Source organism: Oryx dammah, unplaced genomic scaffold (assembly GCF_014754425.2).
Source record: "Oryx dammah isolate SB20612 unplaced genomic scaffold, SCBI_Odam_1.1 HiC_scaffold_5, whole genome shotgun sequence".
NCBI lineage: Eukaryota > Metazoa > Chordata > Mammalia > Artiodactyla > Bovidae > Oryx > Oryx dammah.
Window position 1 is genome coordinate 48,471,484 of NW_024070189.1, and position 17,564 is coordinate 48,489,047.

At 53.3% G+C, this 17,564-nt stretch overlaps 1 protein-coding gene across 2 annotated transcripts in view; it reads left to right on the plus strand.

Moving 5' to 3' along the window:
* The window catches only part of CAMK2A (calcium/calmodulin dependent protein kinase II alpha), a 65,457-nt gene extending 54,378 nt beyond the window's left edge, over positions 1–11,079 (plus strand). For both annotated transcript variants that reach the window (XM_040239600.1, XM_040239599.1), the window contains 4 exons: positions 902–977; positions 3,538–3,632; positions 7,429–7,657; positions 7,927–11,079. In XM_040239600.1, coding sequence (XP_040095534.1) covers positions 902–977; positions 3,538–3,632; positions 7,429–7,657; positions 7,927–7,930 — 404 coding nt within the window. In that variant the 3' untranslated portion in view covers positions 7,931–11,079. The remainder of the gene's footprint in view (positions 1–901; positions 978–3,537; positions 3,633–7,428; positions 7,658–7,926) is intronic.
* Positions 11,080–17,564: the final 6,485 nt, after the last annotated feature.

Genomic DNA, 17,564 nt, shown 5'->3' on the forward strand with positions numbered 1-17,564 from the left:
TGCTCCAAGTGCCTCAGGCACACCATCTCACCCTGTAGTCATAGCAACTCTGGAACGGAGGCATTATCGTCTCCATATGATGGATGGGAAAACAACCCGTGGCCCACGGCTGAGCAGCTGATAACGACCCAGGCTGGGATTCGGATGAAGGCTAGCTGATACTGAAGCCTGGGTTATTTACACTGCTTGTTCAGCACTGAGTGTATAAGAGGTGATAGCATCCCCATTTTACAGATGGGAAAGCTAGGGCACAGAACGTCACACACCTCATAAGAAAACTGATATCTACTCTACCAGAGAGACAACAGCTGTTTGTGGTGTTTCAGTGGGGGAGGCCAGGTGTCAGTAACTGGGATTCACTATGCCTGGAAAATTCTGGAAAGCTCATGCCTGATTCTTGTAGGTATGCAAATGGAATAAAAACTCACCCAGACCCAAGGGATAAATAAGCCCTGAGCCCTCCCTTAGTGCCCCCAGCTTGGACCACAGGGGAACCTCTGGTTTTTGGCTGCTGGTGGTGATAGTCACAGGTAACCTTGCTTGGATTCAGGTGGCAAAACAAGGTGATGGAGAAGGTGTATTTTGGAGTCAAGACTTGGGTTCAAATCAGACCTAGAGCCAGAACCATGCTTGCTCTCTGGAAGCAGAGGCTGCCAACTAAGACCCAGGCTCTGCCCTTTGCGGTCGAGGGGACTTTCACACCCTGCCACCTTTCTGAGCCTCAGTTTCTTCTCGCACGAACCGGGAGTGATGACACCCAGGGGCAGCATGAGGACAGCTGAGACAATGTGAGGCCCTCAGGACGGGGGCTGGTGCGAGGCAACAGCTCAGGACCCGGGGGCTGGCGCCACATCTCCATCACGATCACTGTTATCTCTCTGTGTCCCCTCCTGCCTTCCAGTGCGGAAACAAGAGATCATAAAAGTGACAGAGCAGCTGATTGAAGCCATCAGCAATGGAGATTTTGAGTCCTACACGTGAGTCGGTTGGGTGCCTTCTGCATGTCCTGCCGGAATCAGGGGTGCTGATGGCTAGCGCCGGGGGGTCTTTGTCTGTGACCCCCATTCACTCACACTGCATGTGCCGTGAATCAGGCTGAACTCATTCAGTCTGGTATGCCTTCTGACTTTATGCTTTCATTAAGTTTTTTGCTCACAGTAATTGTCTATATCTCAGTCCTGCTCCTCTTTCTGCTCCTATCTTGGTGTCTAGGAAGAATACCAACAAAACTTTTCCTCCCCCAAGGGAAGAGGGGGTGGCTTCCAGTGCAACATGGGCCTCCTCGGGAGATAAGCTGGGAAGGAGGGGAGGGAGGCAGGCCCTTCCTCAGTCCGCCCATGTGGGCCTGGGCTACACTGGACTTCCTCTGACCTCAGATGGGCAGGAGCAGGCAGGAAACCAAACTTCAGTGAGCAGGTGGGGAGCAAAAGAACCACCATAAAAAGCCATTCTGAGCCATCCAGGGATAAGGCAGAGTGCGCAAAAATAGCATGATATAAACAAATGGTATGACACATTCCCTACACACCTGGGCCAGCCCTTGGAGAAGCGACCAGTGTACAAAGACTGGGCTGGAGCGCCCCCTGGTGGTCATCTTCAGCCTTGCTGGTCTAGGCCAGGAGCGGACCTCACTGGGCCCCCAGGAGAGCCAGGATTCTGGTCTTGGCCAGGGCTAACAAGGCCCAGGTCTTTTTGGTGGACAAAAGCTGCCAACTAAGGGCAGAATGACCCTTGCCTGTTGGGTGAAGTAGGAATGACCTGGGTGGGCTTTGCTCCTTGGGCAGCCTGATCCTGGTTACTGCTATATGCCCAGGAGTTGAAGTTTGTTTCTCAAAGGCTGGGCAGGCCAGGTGCACCCTGATTGTGGGAGGGTTTCAGCAGCAGCGGGTGACAAAGCCCCAGCAATCTGCTGATTATCTCTGGAGAAACAAGGACCTTGGAAGGTGCAGGTGTGAGACGGAGGCCGCATGTACTCGTGAGTGTAACGTGCACATTTATGACTGCGTGCATAAGGGGTGTGCATGGGTGTGTGTGCATGTGTGCCCCTGAGGGTTGCATAAAAACACGGAAATGCACTGTTGAACAGGTTTTGCGTCTGGCCCTGGAAAGAATTAAGTCAGTGATGAGAGAGCCTGAGTGTGGCTCTGGGGACACAGCTAGAGGGAGGGAGGGAAGGAGAGGTGTCTCCTGTTGACCCAAAACCCCCGAGTCTTCCACCTCTAAGATATCACTTCCTCTGTAGCCTAGGTTTTGACCCCTTGCTATGACCTCTGGGGCCTGTGGTGCTGAGTCTGACTCTGTGTCACCCTGGATAAGCCTCTTCGTCTCACCGAGCCTGTTTCCCTACATGTACAATGGAACTGGAGCAGATGGTTTCTGAGTCCCTTCAGAGGTCCAGAGACCTCCTGCAGAGGGGTTCCTTGGAGAGAGCGAGGTGGTGCTTAGTCTTCCAGATGGTCAGGGCTCAGAGCCCCACCTTAAAGGACTCTGGATCTGGAAGGATCCTGGAAATCCCACATGATCTGAGAACAACCCCGCTGGCCAATCCGTCAGGAGAACCTGAGGTTCTGAGTGGAGAGGCGAGTTGTCTGGAGTCACACAGAGCGGTTAGGACAGAACAATGGCAGGGTGCCCTGCACTCACCACAGCTCCGGCTCACAGGAGGCTGGGCCCTCCGCCATCATCTTCAGGCCCTCCCCAGGTTGGGATCTTTGTTTGTCCTGGGGCACTTCCTGTCCCTGGCTTCACTCTCATTGCCACAGGGGTCCACGTTGTGTCATAGACGATCTCAGAGACCTAGGGATGGGGGAGACAGTTTTTTCCTTCCTCCATCTGGCTATTAGGGTCTCCCAGAAAGCAGACGTGAGTGAGAGCACTGAGCTAAACATACATAGCAGAGGGCCTGCTCAGCCACGCCCTGGCTCCTTCCTCCCAGGCACCACTTCTTGGACGGCTATCTTCCTCATCTCACAGAAGAGGGAGCTGAGGCTCCCGGAGGACGCTGCTGCCAACAATAGGATGCCTTCATTTAATGCAGCAAAATGCGCCCCTCCAGGGCCACGCCTGCTGTGAACAGAAGCCAATTTAAAGTGATGGAAAAGGTCCTCCTGCCCAAGGAAGACAGATTAGGAAAGCCCCCTCTGGAAGGATCTGCTGCCTGAGGTGGGGGGTGTGATGTAATCTGGAGAGTTGTGTACAGGCTGAGTTATCCCTGCTGGCATCTTGGTATGGCCCTCTTGCTCAGAGACGTTAAGCCACTGCTAGGGGGCAGGGGGCATGGTGGTCTCATGACGTGTAAGCGGCAGAGCCATGGTTTGGACCCAGGCTTCCCAGTTCCCAGTAGCACCTGCCAGTCAGCTGTGTCCACACTGTCCCTGTCCCAGCCCTGTCCCCTCCGCAGCCTCATTGATCCTACAAGGTGGGTGCAGTCACTTTTGATTTCACAGGCTCACCTTCCTGGGGTCCAGGCCCCTGGAATTAGAGGGGGCACCCGAGAGGCCACCCCAGCCCATCTTTCCTCTGACTTCCTCCCCCCAGGAAAATGTGTGACCCTGGGATGACGGCCTTCGAACCCGAGGCCCTGGGGAACCTGGTCGAGGGCCTGGACTTCCATCGATTCTATTTTGAAAACCGTGAGCAATCCCTTCCCTCTGGGCTGCCTGTTGTCTGCTCTATTCGGTGTCCTGCCAGATGGCACAGCAGGGTGACGGGCAGGGCCCCCGGGGCGGCTCAGGAGCCAGTGAGGAGGAAGGGCCCGTGTGGACAGGGCTTGGTACCGCCTTGGTTCTCTCTCCTAAGCCTGGTCCGTCCAACCGCTGCAGCTGCAGATGGGGACCTTAGATCACTGTGACAAGCCCTCCCAGCCCTCACCTGCCCATGACCCTGGGAGAGCCTGGGGAAGAACTTTATTCCCTTTCTACAGATAAGGGAGCCCCCCAGGGGCACGCCCCCAAGTTACAGTCACCTGAATGCCTGTGGCCACCCCAGCTGACCAGCTGGTTGCAAACTGGCATGTAGGTTGCTGTCCTGCAAGTGCCCTGATGAGTGGGCATGGAAATGCACTCTTGGGGGAGAAAGGGGAACCAAGCTCACACTGCTGTGCCCTGCCTGTCTGTCTAGGTCTCTGTCCGCATGTCTGTCCTTCTCGGGCCTCTCTTTGCAGGAGAGACCGTGGCAGCTTTGCACTCTGGGGCTGTCAGGGGGCTGAGGCTGGGCCTGACCTAGGGCGCTTTCTGCCTGCGTCTGTGTCTCGCCTTGGCCTGGGGTCAGACAAGGATAAACCAATGCACTAGCAGGTTAGACTCATGCAGCTTAGGACCCAGAGGGAGGCCCTGAGAAGAGGCATGGCCAAGGTCCCCCAGAGGGGAGGCACTGAGGCAACGCTCTGGGATCCGGTGCTTGTGGGCACCCATTGAAACAGCGCTGGTTCACACAGTGAGCAAGTTGGTCGCTTTCTAACAGTACATCTGGCTCTGCCAAGAGGAAAGGCTCAGTGTAATGTCAGTCTCTCTTAAATATCTACTGACTTTCTAACTCACCTCTTTATCAAAAAGAGAGAGGTCTCAGGCCCAGGTGCCTTGCAGGAAAGAGCATGGAGCTAGGATTACATAATTTGATTTCATTTTCATTGGGCTTATTAAAAGTGTATTCTGTAAGACTGGTTATTCATTAATGATTGTTTTAGAAAGTCGTCTTTTAAATGTATCTACATTAATAAAGTGAATCGATTTAAGGAAATATTTTCATAAAGTAAGTATGTGCACATGCTAAGTCGCTTCAGTCATGTCTGACTTTTTGCGACCCCATGGACTGTAGCCCACCAGGCCCCTCTGTTTATGGGATTCTCCAGGCAAGAATACTAGAGTGGGTTGCCATAAAGTAAGTATAGGTAGATGGTAATAACAAAGGTACTACTTAAGCAACTGAAGTTGGTTCTAGTCCAACTCTTCATTGTACAGAGGGGAAACTGAGGTCCAGAGAGAGGAAGCGACTTGTCCAAAGGACCCAGATTGTTGGTGACAAAACCTGGTCCCGACTGCCTCCAGTGTTATCCTTCTCCTCCCTTCCCCGTGTTATCCCCTCACCTGGGCACCAGAGGTGGGCCTTCCTCTCCTGTCTGCACACAGACTAATGGAATCTTGCAGAGCACAAGGGCTTAAGAGCATCCCCAAAAAGTTGTGAAGAAGGAAGTTACATTTTCTTTGACAAATCAAACACTGCTTTTCCAAGGCTAGCAACAGAGGTAGAGTGTGAAGAGAGGTGGCTGGACCCTACAGTCAGTCCCGCTCACCCTGGAGCTCCCTAGCTGATGACCAGGGGCACCTCTCTACTGGTCTGTCCTCTGGGGGGTGCTGGTTCCCCACAATGAACACCACAATCCCCACAGAGCAGAGATCAGGCTGAGCTGGCTTTTAAGACTCAGGGATGCAAAAGGAGGAGGAGACACGGAAGGCTGTGTAAGCCCTTGACCTAAACTCTGGCAGTGAGTCCCATCATAACACTGGCTCCCTGGACTCTGGGCTTGAACACCTGATCACATCAAAGGATCGAAAAGAGCAAGCACAGAGTAACTGCCTGCCCTGGTGCAAGTCTCACCCTCCTGGCTGCTTTTTCCTGCTGGAGGACCTGGCCCTTTCTCCCATACTATCCATGAGGGTAGATGTTGGGAGCCTAGTTTCCATTCAAGAGATGCCATGTTAGGGTGACCATTGCTTTACAAATGACTCTCAGGACCCCAGCCCTGGCAGACAGCAGTAAGGCCCAGTGCCCTCAACGGTGCTAAATTCTATCCCTTTGGGGATTGTTCTAGATTGTCCTAATTCAGCCCCACCTAGAGACTGACTTCTTTAGGTTCTACTGCATTTCTTTCAGAGACTGGCCTAGCTTTGGACAAGTCCAATTGCTTCTCTGGACCTCAGTTTCCAGATCTGCTAAATGGATGCATTGAACTAAACAGTGTTGAGAGCCTCCAGCCCTGAATGCTGTTGAGTATGCTCACAGAGGCCTCCTTGCATTTTGTGGGAGGGCCAAAGGGTGACCTCTGATCTCTGAGGTCACTCCAAAGCTTATATGCAAAAGCTCTTCACTCTTGCTATACAAGAGCCCAGAATTATAAAAGCCTCTTAGTCTACATATCTAAGACTCGGTGATTTGGGGTCATTTATCTAAAACCTGAGTATAATGTGAGTATCATATTTAGGTGCAGATATTATTCTGAAGTTGTGAAAAAAAATTTTTTTTTTTACATTTTTCAGGAAATCAGTGGCTCACAAACCTGGCTGGGCATCAGAATCAAAGGATGGGAGAGGGGAGGGAGCTTTTTTAATATGACAGATTCCTGAACTGGCATCTCCAAGGGCAGGGCTGGGCAATCTATATTTTGCATGAGCTCTCCTGTGGGATTTGGGCACATTTGGGCTACACTGAGGGAAGGTGTAAGAGTTCCACTGAAGCCCAAGATCCTAGTGACCCCTGTCCAGCCCCTCCCGAGGTGACTGTCTTCCTGTGTTTTGTTTTCTGTCTTGCTGAGAAAAATGGAGTGTTCCTAAAACCAAGCTGGTGATGATGATAATGGTAATAATTGTGGCTCACATATTACACAGAGAGGGCTGGTTTCGTCAGTTCTCCCAGGATTATAAGAGCTGTGCCTTTCCCCCTAACTCTGGGAAGCTCCACGACCACATCCCACGGCCACCAGTACCATCCCTACAATTCCAAGATTCTACAGTTTTAATGTTCTTCAAGTTTCCGTAATTCTATACGTTGAGAATAGAGGTGGCTAATGAGGTGCCCATAAGCTGTATCTGACTACACACGTTTCATATAGTCTGCATGATGTTTTAAATTTGAAAGCAATCATTAAACCTGAGGCATTGACATAGAAATCCAGATTTCTAGATTCTCTTGAAAAATGAGGTGTGGCAACATGAGTCCCACTTACATAGCAAACGCCAAGGAAACTGCACACAGGGCGCCTCCCCAGAAGGGACATGGCGCCCCGTTCACCACTGTCTCCCCCACTCCCTGCTGGCTCCTCACCCCGAGACACAGGGTCCGTAGTCATCTAGCGTCTCGTACCCAGTTCAGCCCCCTTGTTTGTGTACTCTCCTGGCCTCTGTACACAAGAGGCCATCACTAGGTTCACCTGTTATGTCTGAGATACCATGATTCTCAACTCCATTCCCCTGCGTTTGAAGAATTCACCTTGTCTTGAAGTCCACTGTATCTCCGCCGGGGTCTGATCTAGTCATCTACAAGCTGTGCCCTGACTCCCAGGTAGCTGAGCCCTGTCGCAGAGACCCGCTCCTCTGGAAATGAGGCAGGCAGAGGTGCTCTGCTGAAGGGGTTGCTGAGAAGTGGGGGAGGGAAGGAAGCGAGCCGGAGGCCCCCAGGTGCAACTCCTCCGCCCCCTCCCATCCCCGCCTGCAGTGTGGTCCCGGAACAGCAAGCCTGTGCACACCACCATCCTGAACCCCCACATCCACCTGATGGGTGACGAGTCGGCCTGCATCGCCTACATCCGCATCACGCAGTACCTGGACGCCGGCGGCATCCCCCGCACGGCCCAGTCGGAAGAGACCCGCGTCTGGCACCGCCGGGATGGCAAATGGCAGATCGTCCACTTCCACAGATCCGGGGCGCCTTCCGTCCTGCCGCAGTAAGAGCCCCTCCTTCCGACGATCTAAATGAACGGGGTGGTGTCGGTCTGGAGGTGGTACACGCTGGGGAACCTGGCTGCTGGATGGGCCCTGCCTGAGCCAGAGGTGGGAAGACCACTGGGAGGAGAGCAGGCCTGTGGGTCCCAGGGGGTGGGGGGAGGAGCTGCGGGTGGGACCCACAGGAGGCAACTTGAACTCCATCCAAGGAGGTGGGCATGGTGCCCTGAGAAGCACCCACGTTACCCACTGTGTCAACCGTGTCTTGCAGCTGAAGGACCAGGCTGGAGGCGTTGTACCGCAGAGATCCACTCTTTGTCTGTGGAATGTGGCTGCTGGTTCTCCCACTTGGATTTTGCTGGAATTCCCCCAACCGCATCATCCCACCACCACCACTATCACCGTCACCTTCATACCTGTGTCAAGAAAACCTGTCCGCTCGCAAAAGCCATCACAACTTCAGAGCAAATGGCCACATCTCCCCATTTCCACCTGTCACTCTTGCTCTCTGTCCCCTGCCAGGGTGGGGCTTCCTCAGGCCCAGGTGCCCTGGGTGCTGGCCCCGAGGACCCCCTCCCAGCTGTCATTGGCCTGGCCCTGCCTTGGCCGGAGGCCAAGGTCCCAACTGTGTGTTCACCCAGGGGCTGGGGAGGAGGGGCAGAGCCGGGAGGAAGGTGGCATCCGCCAGAACCCCCTCCCTGATCTCCCCTCTTCTGGGTCCTTGGGGAAGGGCAGAACAGCCAGCCCCCTGCACCAACCTCCCCCGTGGGAGAGGGCAAAAGAGGAGCAAGATGTCAGGAGCCTGCTGCCTCAGACCTCCGTCCTAACTCTTCTCCCATCCTGTCCTGCCCTCTTGTTCTCGACCCTCCTCCCTCAGTGTGGGGGGCTCGATCCTCTCAGGGTGCCCCCACTTCTTCCTTTCTTCCTTCTGCCGATGTTTACTTCCAACACTAGCTGCCCATTCCACCCATCCATCCGGCCTGGAGAATTCCAGCTTCATCATATCCGAAGGGGAGAATCTGATTGCTTTTTGAGGGCAAAAGAAAACAACCATTAGGTATCGCTTCTACTCGGACCGCATGCCTTTTTATAGCCAAACTTCTGTGTGTTTCGTAAGTGGATTTCGCGTTAATGGATATTTATGTAATAACTAGACCTCTCAAATTATTGTGAGAAGGTTTGGGTTGGGAAGGGAGGTGGGAAGAGGGGTGAGGGGTAGTTTTTCTTTTTTTCCTGTTCTAGGTTTGTTTTTGTTTTGTTTTGTTTTGTTTTTGTCACCTCTGAGATGGACTTTGTCACTTGTGGGTTATCTGGGGCTGAGGAGGACTCAGCCTGACAGGGAAGGATCTCTGACATTTCAGTCCCCAGGTTCCCTTGGGAACTGGAGAAGCATCAGATGTTAGTGCTGATGAAGAAATAGCAAATCTGGGCAGAGAGATTGGGGGAGGTTGTCAGGGTGGCAGTATCTGGACTTTATCTTGCTTGCCTCCCAAACTGAGATCCTTTCTACCATGCTGCCCAGGATTTCATTACATCTGTGCACCACCCTCAGCGCACCCCCATCCATCTCTGGGGGGTTCACGAGCATGTGTCTTCATGCGGGTCCAAAAAGAACACTGGGAGTTCTCCTCTTCACACCTGCTGCTGCGGCTGTGGTTTGCATCTCTCTTTTCCTTTCTCTTTCCCTCTTCCCTTGGGATTGACTCTGATGTGGAATGCCTTGGCACGTCCACCTGGATCTACTGTCTGCACTGTTTTCTTTGCATGACTTTATATGCAGTAAGTATGTTGAAATAAAAAAAAAAGAAGAAGAAGAAATAACACTCAGCAAAACCAATCTACATGTTTTGGACAAAAAAAGAAATAGAGGTTGTATTCTCAGTGTCCGACTCGGAATTATGTTGCTGCCTCCCTGTGCTTTTGGCCTCTGTGTGGCCGTGTTTTGCCAGCATGAGATACTGTCCCCTCTGGAGGATTTTAGGGGAGGAAGAGCCCCGTCTCCAAAGGTTTGGAGGACTCTCTCTGATCCCTCCAAACTTCTGGGGTGTGCTGGGTGTTGAGTGGAGCAGCACTAATGCGATGTGGCCCAGTATTTCCTGAGTTTTCCCTGATCGTGAGCTGTCTGCTGGGCCCATTCTCTTGCACTCTCGCTCCCGGGACAGGTAAGGCAGGCTGGGCAGGGGCCGCAGGCCAGGAGAGAGGTTACCCAGCCCTCCTGGTCTCCAAACTGGTTGACTGGCCTTTCTCCTTGGCAGAGACCCTGCTGCCGAGGCCCAGGGCAGGCACTTGGTCTGTCCCAGGTCCAGAGGGCTTCCCAGTAAGGCCCAGTGATCCCAGTGTCCCTGCAGCAAAACTGCCTGCCTCCCTTACAAGCTGCCAGCTCCCACAGCCATCCCCAAGCCAAAGGTGAGGGATTGCTGCCATTACCAAGGCAAAGTCTGGTCCTTTCTTCAGCCTGTTTCCCCCTCTGTTAAAAGGGTTAATATTGCTGCCCAGCCTATGTTACAGGGCTGATGGGGGATCAGACAGAACACTGGGGTGAAGACTGAACCCTGAATACACCTATGAGAATCGACAGGGTGAGTCACTGGCTGGATTCCTGTCCTTTTCTTGGCCGGCCAGTCCCCCTGCTCTCCCCTAGTTGCCCCTCAGCCCCTCTTTGTGCCTGTCCTCTGCTTATCAGCGGAGGACTACGGGGGAAAGAGCCACGTTATGGGGGTTATTAGGATTTCATTCCCAGCTCTGACCAGACTTGCTGTGTGACCTTGGGAAAGTCTTTTCCCTGCTCACCCCTCGGTTCCCCACCAGAGGGAGCTGAGCTGGAGGACACCAGCGTCCTGCCTTTTATCTGCTGACACGCCTCCTGTCCACTGTGCCCCTCTCTGGATGCCAGAGAAGTGGAGGCTGGTCCCTACCCCACGGTGAGATGGCTCCACTGCGAAGGCCACGCCTGTGGGTGTGCAGCCAGCTGGTGTGGACCACAGGGCATGGTGTGATCCTGAGACAGCAGGCAGGGAGACTGGCAGACAAAGTGGCCCAGAGCCCAATACCACCAGACAGTCAAACATCCTGTAGATGCAAAAAAATCCAGACCTAAGACAAGTCCTAGGCTCCAGCATGCAAACACATTCACGGGAAAGCATTCTCCCGTGTGTGCGCCCAGCAAGCGCTGATCCTGACCCCTGGCCTCCTGTCTCCCTTCAAGGGGAGACCCTTTAGGGGATGTATTTGCCAGACTCCCCGTGCTGGTATCTTTGTTACTATTTGTTTGGGGGTTTGTTTCAGTTCTTTTTTAAAATATGTGGCTGTGAACTTGAATGACCACTGCTCAAACTTTCTGCTATTGTGGGGTTGGGGGGAAGAAGGGGTGTCTGTTTTATTCTTGGTGTTTTCAGTGCAATAAATAGCTACCAACTTCTGTGCACTTGCTGTCTCTCTGTCTTGGTCAAGCAGAGCACTGGGGAAGTATGTCTGTTTCCTGTTCTAGTTCCTCTCCGTTGCAAAATAAAGACCCAGGTCTTTATTCTGATTGGACTAACTTGGTCACAAGCTCAAGGGTGAGCCAATCACTATGGGATTATGGCTGGACCTGTGTGTACTAGCCTTAGAGCTAGGGATGGGGCTGGGGTGCCCTTAACAAGAGCAATGCGTTGCCACCAATGGCCAAAAGAAAGTCTCCCTTAGGGACCTGGGGCAAGGCTCTTCTCCAGGCCTTGGTTTCCTTGTACAATGAAGAAATTGTTCCAGAAGTCCCTCCCTACCCAATATTTTCCCTCTGCCCAACCTCAAAGACAAGACCCCAGGCCCCAGAAGCCTTTAGAGGGGGAGGGAGAGGAAGGGTCTCTTTACCCATAGACTGTATATGAACCTAGAGTCGAGGGCAGAGGCCTTGGGGCTGGAGAAAGGAGTGGAGGAAAGGCTCCACTGGGGGAAGGGAGGCCACTACCACATTAGAGGCTAGTTGGTTCCCTGACCCCCAGTTGGTCAGGCTGACCCAGGGTGGTGATGTAGAGGTTTTGGCCCCCTCAGGCCATGACAGGATGACCAACCATTCATTGCTGACATGAATTTTCGGTACAAAACCCAACAGTCTCATGCAAAACAGATGAGTTGCTCACTGTAAGTCATGCCCCCACGTAAGAGATGTAACTTGGAAAAAAAAAAAAAAAAGCACAATGTTTGAGAATTGCAAGGTAAGTTTTATTTGGCAGCAAAATGAAGACAATATCCAAGGAGACAACATTTCAGATAGCGCTGAGAAACTGCTCCAAAGTAGTAGAGAGGGAAATCAGTATATATGTGATTCTGGTGAAGGGGGAGTACATGAAATCAAGCACATATTTTTTGCAGAAGGTTTCTGCTAGTCACGAGGAGCAGCTGTCACCATGAAGGATTTTGGTGCTTTTCTAGACAAAAGGAGATACAAGAATCGGGCTCATAAAATCAGCACCTAAAAATATCTAACAATCTGAAGACCCGTTCTGCCAGTTTTTCCCAGAGCACAAAGTTCCTAATTTCTGCTCTCCACCCTAAACTCCTTTCAAGGAGTATTAAAAATCAGCAGCTGCAGCAGCACATGATTTAATCCTTGTAGAGCTAGATTGCAAGAACTGACGGCAAGTGCCAATTTGTATTTGATGAAGGCCTGATTCCACAGGGCCAGGGGCAGGGTTGGCGGGGGTGACTTCTAGAGCCAACGGTCCTCTCCAGACCATGCTCTGGGTGCCTGGGCTTCAGAATTCCCGCACCAGCTGCCTTCTGGGTCTATCCTGGCTGCTGGCATGTGAGATGGCCAGAGGGCATTTCTACAGGGCATATGTGAGGAGCTTGGCAGTAAGGCTGAAAATGGCAAAGAGGTGTGAAGCAGAGGGATCCAGGCCCTTCATCTGCACTCTTGTCTTGGAGCCTGGCATGTCAGCGCCAGGACGGCTTCGACCTGAGCCTTCAAGTGCCCTGGATCTCCCTCCTGGGCCGCAGGAAGGACTTGAGAACTTGAGCTGCCATTGCAGACTCTCGCCGGCAGGTGGCAGCACAGGAGCAGATTACAGGAGGTCCAGAGCCGTGTGAGTCTATGAAGCTCTGGGAGCGCCGGGTAAACCTCACAGTGCCAGCCGCTATTATTATCGACAAAAGCATGATCTTTTACAGTTCACAGGGTGCTTTCACACCTCTTGCCCTAGTTGGAACAGTCCTATTTTGAAGATGAAGAAAATAAGACTCAGACGCAAAGAGGCTTCTTGCAAGACAGAGTCAGGACTAGCGCAAGCAGAGCTCCAGGGCCCTGGTCTGTTTCCCCTGGGATCCTCAGGAAACCACTCCCCACCCCGCCACCTCTAACCGCTATCCACTCCAGCTGGTGCCTCATCTCTTATTGTCTACATCTGTAGTCTCCACCTCCTCACTGCCCGTTTACTCCAGAACTCACTGCAGAGGACCGGATTTCTTTTTATTCCTTGCTCAATGCACAGCAGCATTTCTGCTCCCTTGAGGACACAGCTGCGGTACCTTCTCTGGGAAGCCCCACCTCCTTCCCAGCATGCACTGCGTTAGGTCCCCCCACAGGCTCCACAGTTTCTACCCACTCCCAGCGTGCACCGCATTAGGTCCCGCCACAGGCTCCTCTACCCACGCCCAGCATGCACTGCATTAGGCCCCTTCACACGCTCCACAGGCTCCTCTACTCCCAGCATGCACTGAGTTAGCTTCCTCCACAGGTTTCGCAACTGCCACTCCCCACTCCCAGAGTGCACTGCGTTGGGTCCACGTAGGCTCAGCAGCCTCCTCTACCTACCTCACCAGAGCTCACTGATTTGAAGTCACCTGAGCAAGTGTCCACAAAACCGTGAGCTCCTCGAAGGCAGTCAACACCTGGTCCATGTTGCGGATTCACGCAGCAGGTATCGTCGTCCCTGCCGAGGGTAGACCCCTGACAAATGTGTGCTGCTAAAATTGTTCACACCTGACCTTGATATGTGCTCTCTCACGACCCTCGGTTCACCTCTCTGTGGGGCACTACGATTCTCTGCATTCCACAGATAAGGAAACTGTGGTGCAGAAAGTGAAGACACTGGCCCAAAATGGCCCCGGGAGAGAGGGAGGTGAGATTCAGAATCGGAACCACTCTGAACACCTGCTAGGGCGTGCAGCCGCCGGGCTGGGCTCCAGGGAGGACGCAGAGATGAGCTAGCTTGTCTCCTGTCCCCAGGAATCTCTGACCCCATCCCAGAGAGTGAGAACCAGCACTCAGGGCAGACTAGGGTGACGGCTGGACCTGGTAGCAAGGTTTCAGGAGGCAGAAAAAGAGGCAAGAGAGGGTGGCAGCACCTGGGAGTTCTGGGAGGATTTGTATGGATGCTTAGCAAGTTGAGATGTGGGGGAAGCGTGCAGGCAAGAGCTGGGCTGAGAGCCCTGACCTGTGGGTCGGTTACGGGAGAAGGGAACCAGAAGTGTCAGAAGGCTGAGAGTGCCCCTGAATCTTACCGTGCTGCTTGCGTGCTAAGTTGCTTCAGTCGTGTCCGACTCTTTTTGACCCTATTGACTATAGTCTGCCGGGCTCCTCTGTCCATGGGATTTTCCAGGCAAGAATACTGGAGTGGGTTGCCATGCCCTCCTCCAGGGGTATCTTCTCCCCCCCAGGGATCAAACTTACATCTCTTATATCCCCTGCACTGGCAAATGAGTTCTTTACTACTAGCGCCACCTGGGAAGCCCCCTATCATACTGGGGGCATGCCTTTCCAGGGCATGGGTGGGTTTCCAGCAATGGAAAAGGCCTTCCCCAAACCAGGGCCATAGTAAATCTTTCAGGGAACATCCCCCAGCCGGTGCTGGGAGTGTTTGCAGAGGGCAAGGTGGGGCAGGTCCACTCCTGTGGGAATGTCCCCCTACTACGTCCTTCCTCCCAGGATGAGCCCCACCCTACCTTCTCCATCTGGGCCTGCCAAGGTCTCCATGGCCACTTCCCTCTGGGCAGCCGTCCCTTCCAGGGCCCTGGGCCACAGCAGGCAGGGAATGGAGTTATCTAGGAGTGGACTGTAGCTTCCCTCAGGAAAAAGGGATGGATTATCATCACTGTATGGTCTTGGGTGAGTTACTTTTGCTCTCTGGACCTCAGTTTCCTCATTATTACAACTATGGGGGTAAACTTGTGGCCCCCAAATACGGAAACTGGGCTGGCCGCTCAGAGTCACCCAGGAAGTTTGCTAAAAATACAGATATTCTAGGCTCCACCCACAGGGATTAGGACACATTAGGACTGGGCAGGGCTCCAGACCACTGTTGTTTTCGTAAGGACCTAGTTTGGGAATTCTGTATCGAGCACCCCCCCTTCCTTGGTTCCCACAGTCATACTGGGATTCAGTTATCGGCAGGCCCCACCCAGCCTTCCTGCTTCCCCATCCTGCTCCCCTGACTCAGCTAGATCAATATTGACCATCGGCCCCTCCCCTGCCTCTGACTTCTGTCACCCCAACCCCTGAAACTCTCTGAGACCCTGATCCTGGGGCAGCAGAGTCAAGGTCAAAGCAAGACTTTTGGCCCAGAGGACCTGTCGCACTCCCTGACCCCAATCCAACATCCCCTACCTCCAGCTGGTTTCGCAGGACATACCAGCTCACTGAAGAAACCATCAGGGCTCCTACTCATGAAGTCCATCCTGCAAGTGAGGAAAACCCCTGAATCTGGCTCCAAAGAGGTGGTGCTCCCCACATAGCTCTCCATGGCATGGTCACTGACAAAAGGCTGAATTGAACAGGCAAGGGCACAGAGCTCCCTTCTGCCCACGACTCTCCCTCCGGTCACCTTTGTGGGGCACAACGAGCTTTTTGTCTAACCCATTTATCTTACTGATGGGGTCACTGGCCTAGCCTCTAAGGAACGTGCCATGGAGCTGGGAGGTGCAGGCCCTATGGCTCCATCTTGGCCCTTCTCTGGCTCCAAGCACAACACCCCACTCTGTTTCTTTTTTTTTTTTTTCCCCACTCTGTTTCTTTACCTGGACAGCAAGCTCATGAGAACCATCCCCCCTGGAGAATTTCTACATGCCATGTTTTACGTGAAGCACTCTAATCGTTTTTTTAAGCTACGCGTCAAGCAGCTATATTATCTCATTTAATTTCCTGTTATTCTCCCCATCTGAGTCTGAGGACATCTGGGTTCAGAGAGGGCAAGTCGATTCAGCTGGTCACACAGGCAGTGAGCAGTGGAGTCGAGATTGGACTCTGGCCAGCAGATGTTGGGTCCTCCTGGGCTGCCACCCACTTCAATACTCAAAGGCATACAACTCACAGGTGTGGTGGACTTTAGCGGGAAAAGGCTTCCCTCACCCCCTGCCCACACCTCACAAATGAAAAGTAATCCTGAATGGGGCCACTGGGAGGAGGCCTCCATATGGCCAGAAGGGGCCGGCTGCTGCTCTGTCCTGGGGGAGAAGGTCAGGCAGCAGGAAGTCAGGCGGACATGGAGAAGGGTGCTGACCATAGCTCTGCAGGCAGGAGGCTGCTCCGGACGCCCTTCCAGGGCAAAACCAGCGTCAGCGAGGCCTCAGGCCCCAGAGGGAGCGGTCTGGAGCTCAAGGAGCCAAACTTTCCATGAGCCATTAGCAAAAAATGAGCCTGGAGAACAGTGTCCACCGCAGACCCGGAGACTCAGCAACCCTGGGTCACGTGGAATTCAGAGGGGCTGGGACTGTCTTAACTCTTCCCTGGCTATCCCCAGAGCCACCAAGAAACTGCTTTCAGATTGATGCTACACCCGTCGTGCAAAGCTGTGAAGTGGCAGTGTGGGTCCCCCAGGCCACACAGCCAAGACAGGCAGAGCTGGAAATGACCCCATGCTTACATGGCTGAGCAGTGTACCCGTCCCTCCCATGGTGCCCTGCTGCTGCCCCAAGCACTCAGGTCCAAGGAGTGTGGAAAAAAAAAAGAGTCCATAATTCCATGAAATGGTTTGTCTCAAAAGACCATGAGTTGCCCTGTGCAGGCTGGCCTGGGCTGTCAGAGCTCGCTGGATATAGGGCTGAGTCAGCCCCCATGAAGACTCCAGGAATCCATACCTGGGTGCTGAAGAGTGTATAGAGGTGGGCCCTAAAAGTATGGGCAGGATTCCAATGGGTAGATGGAGGAGGCACTAGGTCAGGGAGCCTGGACCTACACAGGGAACCATATAGAGATGAACTTGGCTGGGGTGGTGAAGGGGAACGCAGTGGGAGGGCCTACTGAGGATCAAACACCAAGATAACCAGTGTGACCCCCAGTGTTATCTCTTGACCCTGACTTGACCTTGGGAATATGGCTGCTCTAATGTGTGGCCAGAAGCCTCTCTCTCCTCTGCCCCACCCCCACCCCCATTTGCCCTCACAGATCATAGGCTGGAGGTCACTGCATTTGGTCCAGGGCCCCATCGCAGTGCCTCCCGGCATTGCCCAAGGAAACACCTTTTCTGAGGAGTCGCAGAATAGGAATGGAGGGCCCCAGGCCACCTTCCACCACATCCCAGCCAGGCACATTCATTGCCTCGCAGAACCCTCCACCAGCCTCCCAAGGTCAGGGGTCCATAGACAAAAAGATCAACTAAGGAAGCAGAGTGCTGAGTAGGTGTGGGGCGCCCTGGGTGGGGCTGCACTCTAGGTCATTCTCACTGGGGATTCTCAGGCAAGCCCTGCCTCTCTGACTGCTAAGCCCCTAAGTCTGCCAAGCTGTTGGCCTGCATTGAGAGCCCAACAGGAGGCCTTAATTGAGCCATGCTGCTTTATACCTTCCGAATCATTTTTAGAAATGGGACATATTTTGTAAAACTCCAGATTTCACTCTTCTCTTAAAAACCCAGAATATCTGGCAACCCGGGCCCACACTCTGAAGGGTAGCTGCTCCCTTAGAGAGACAGACCTTCTTTCCCAGCTCACCACAATCTG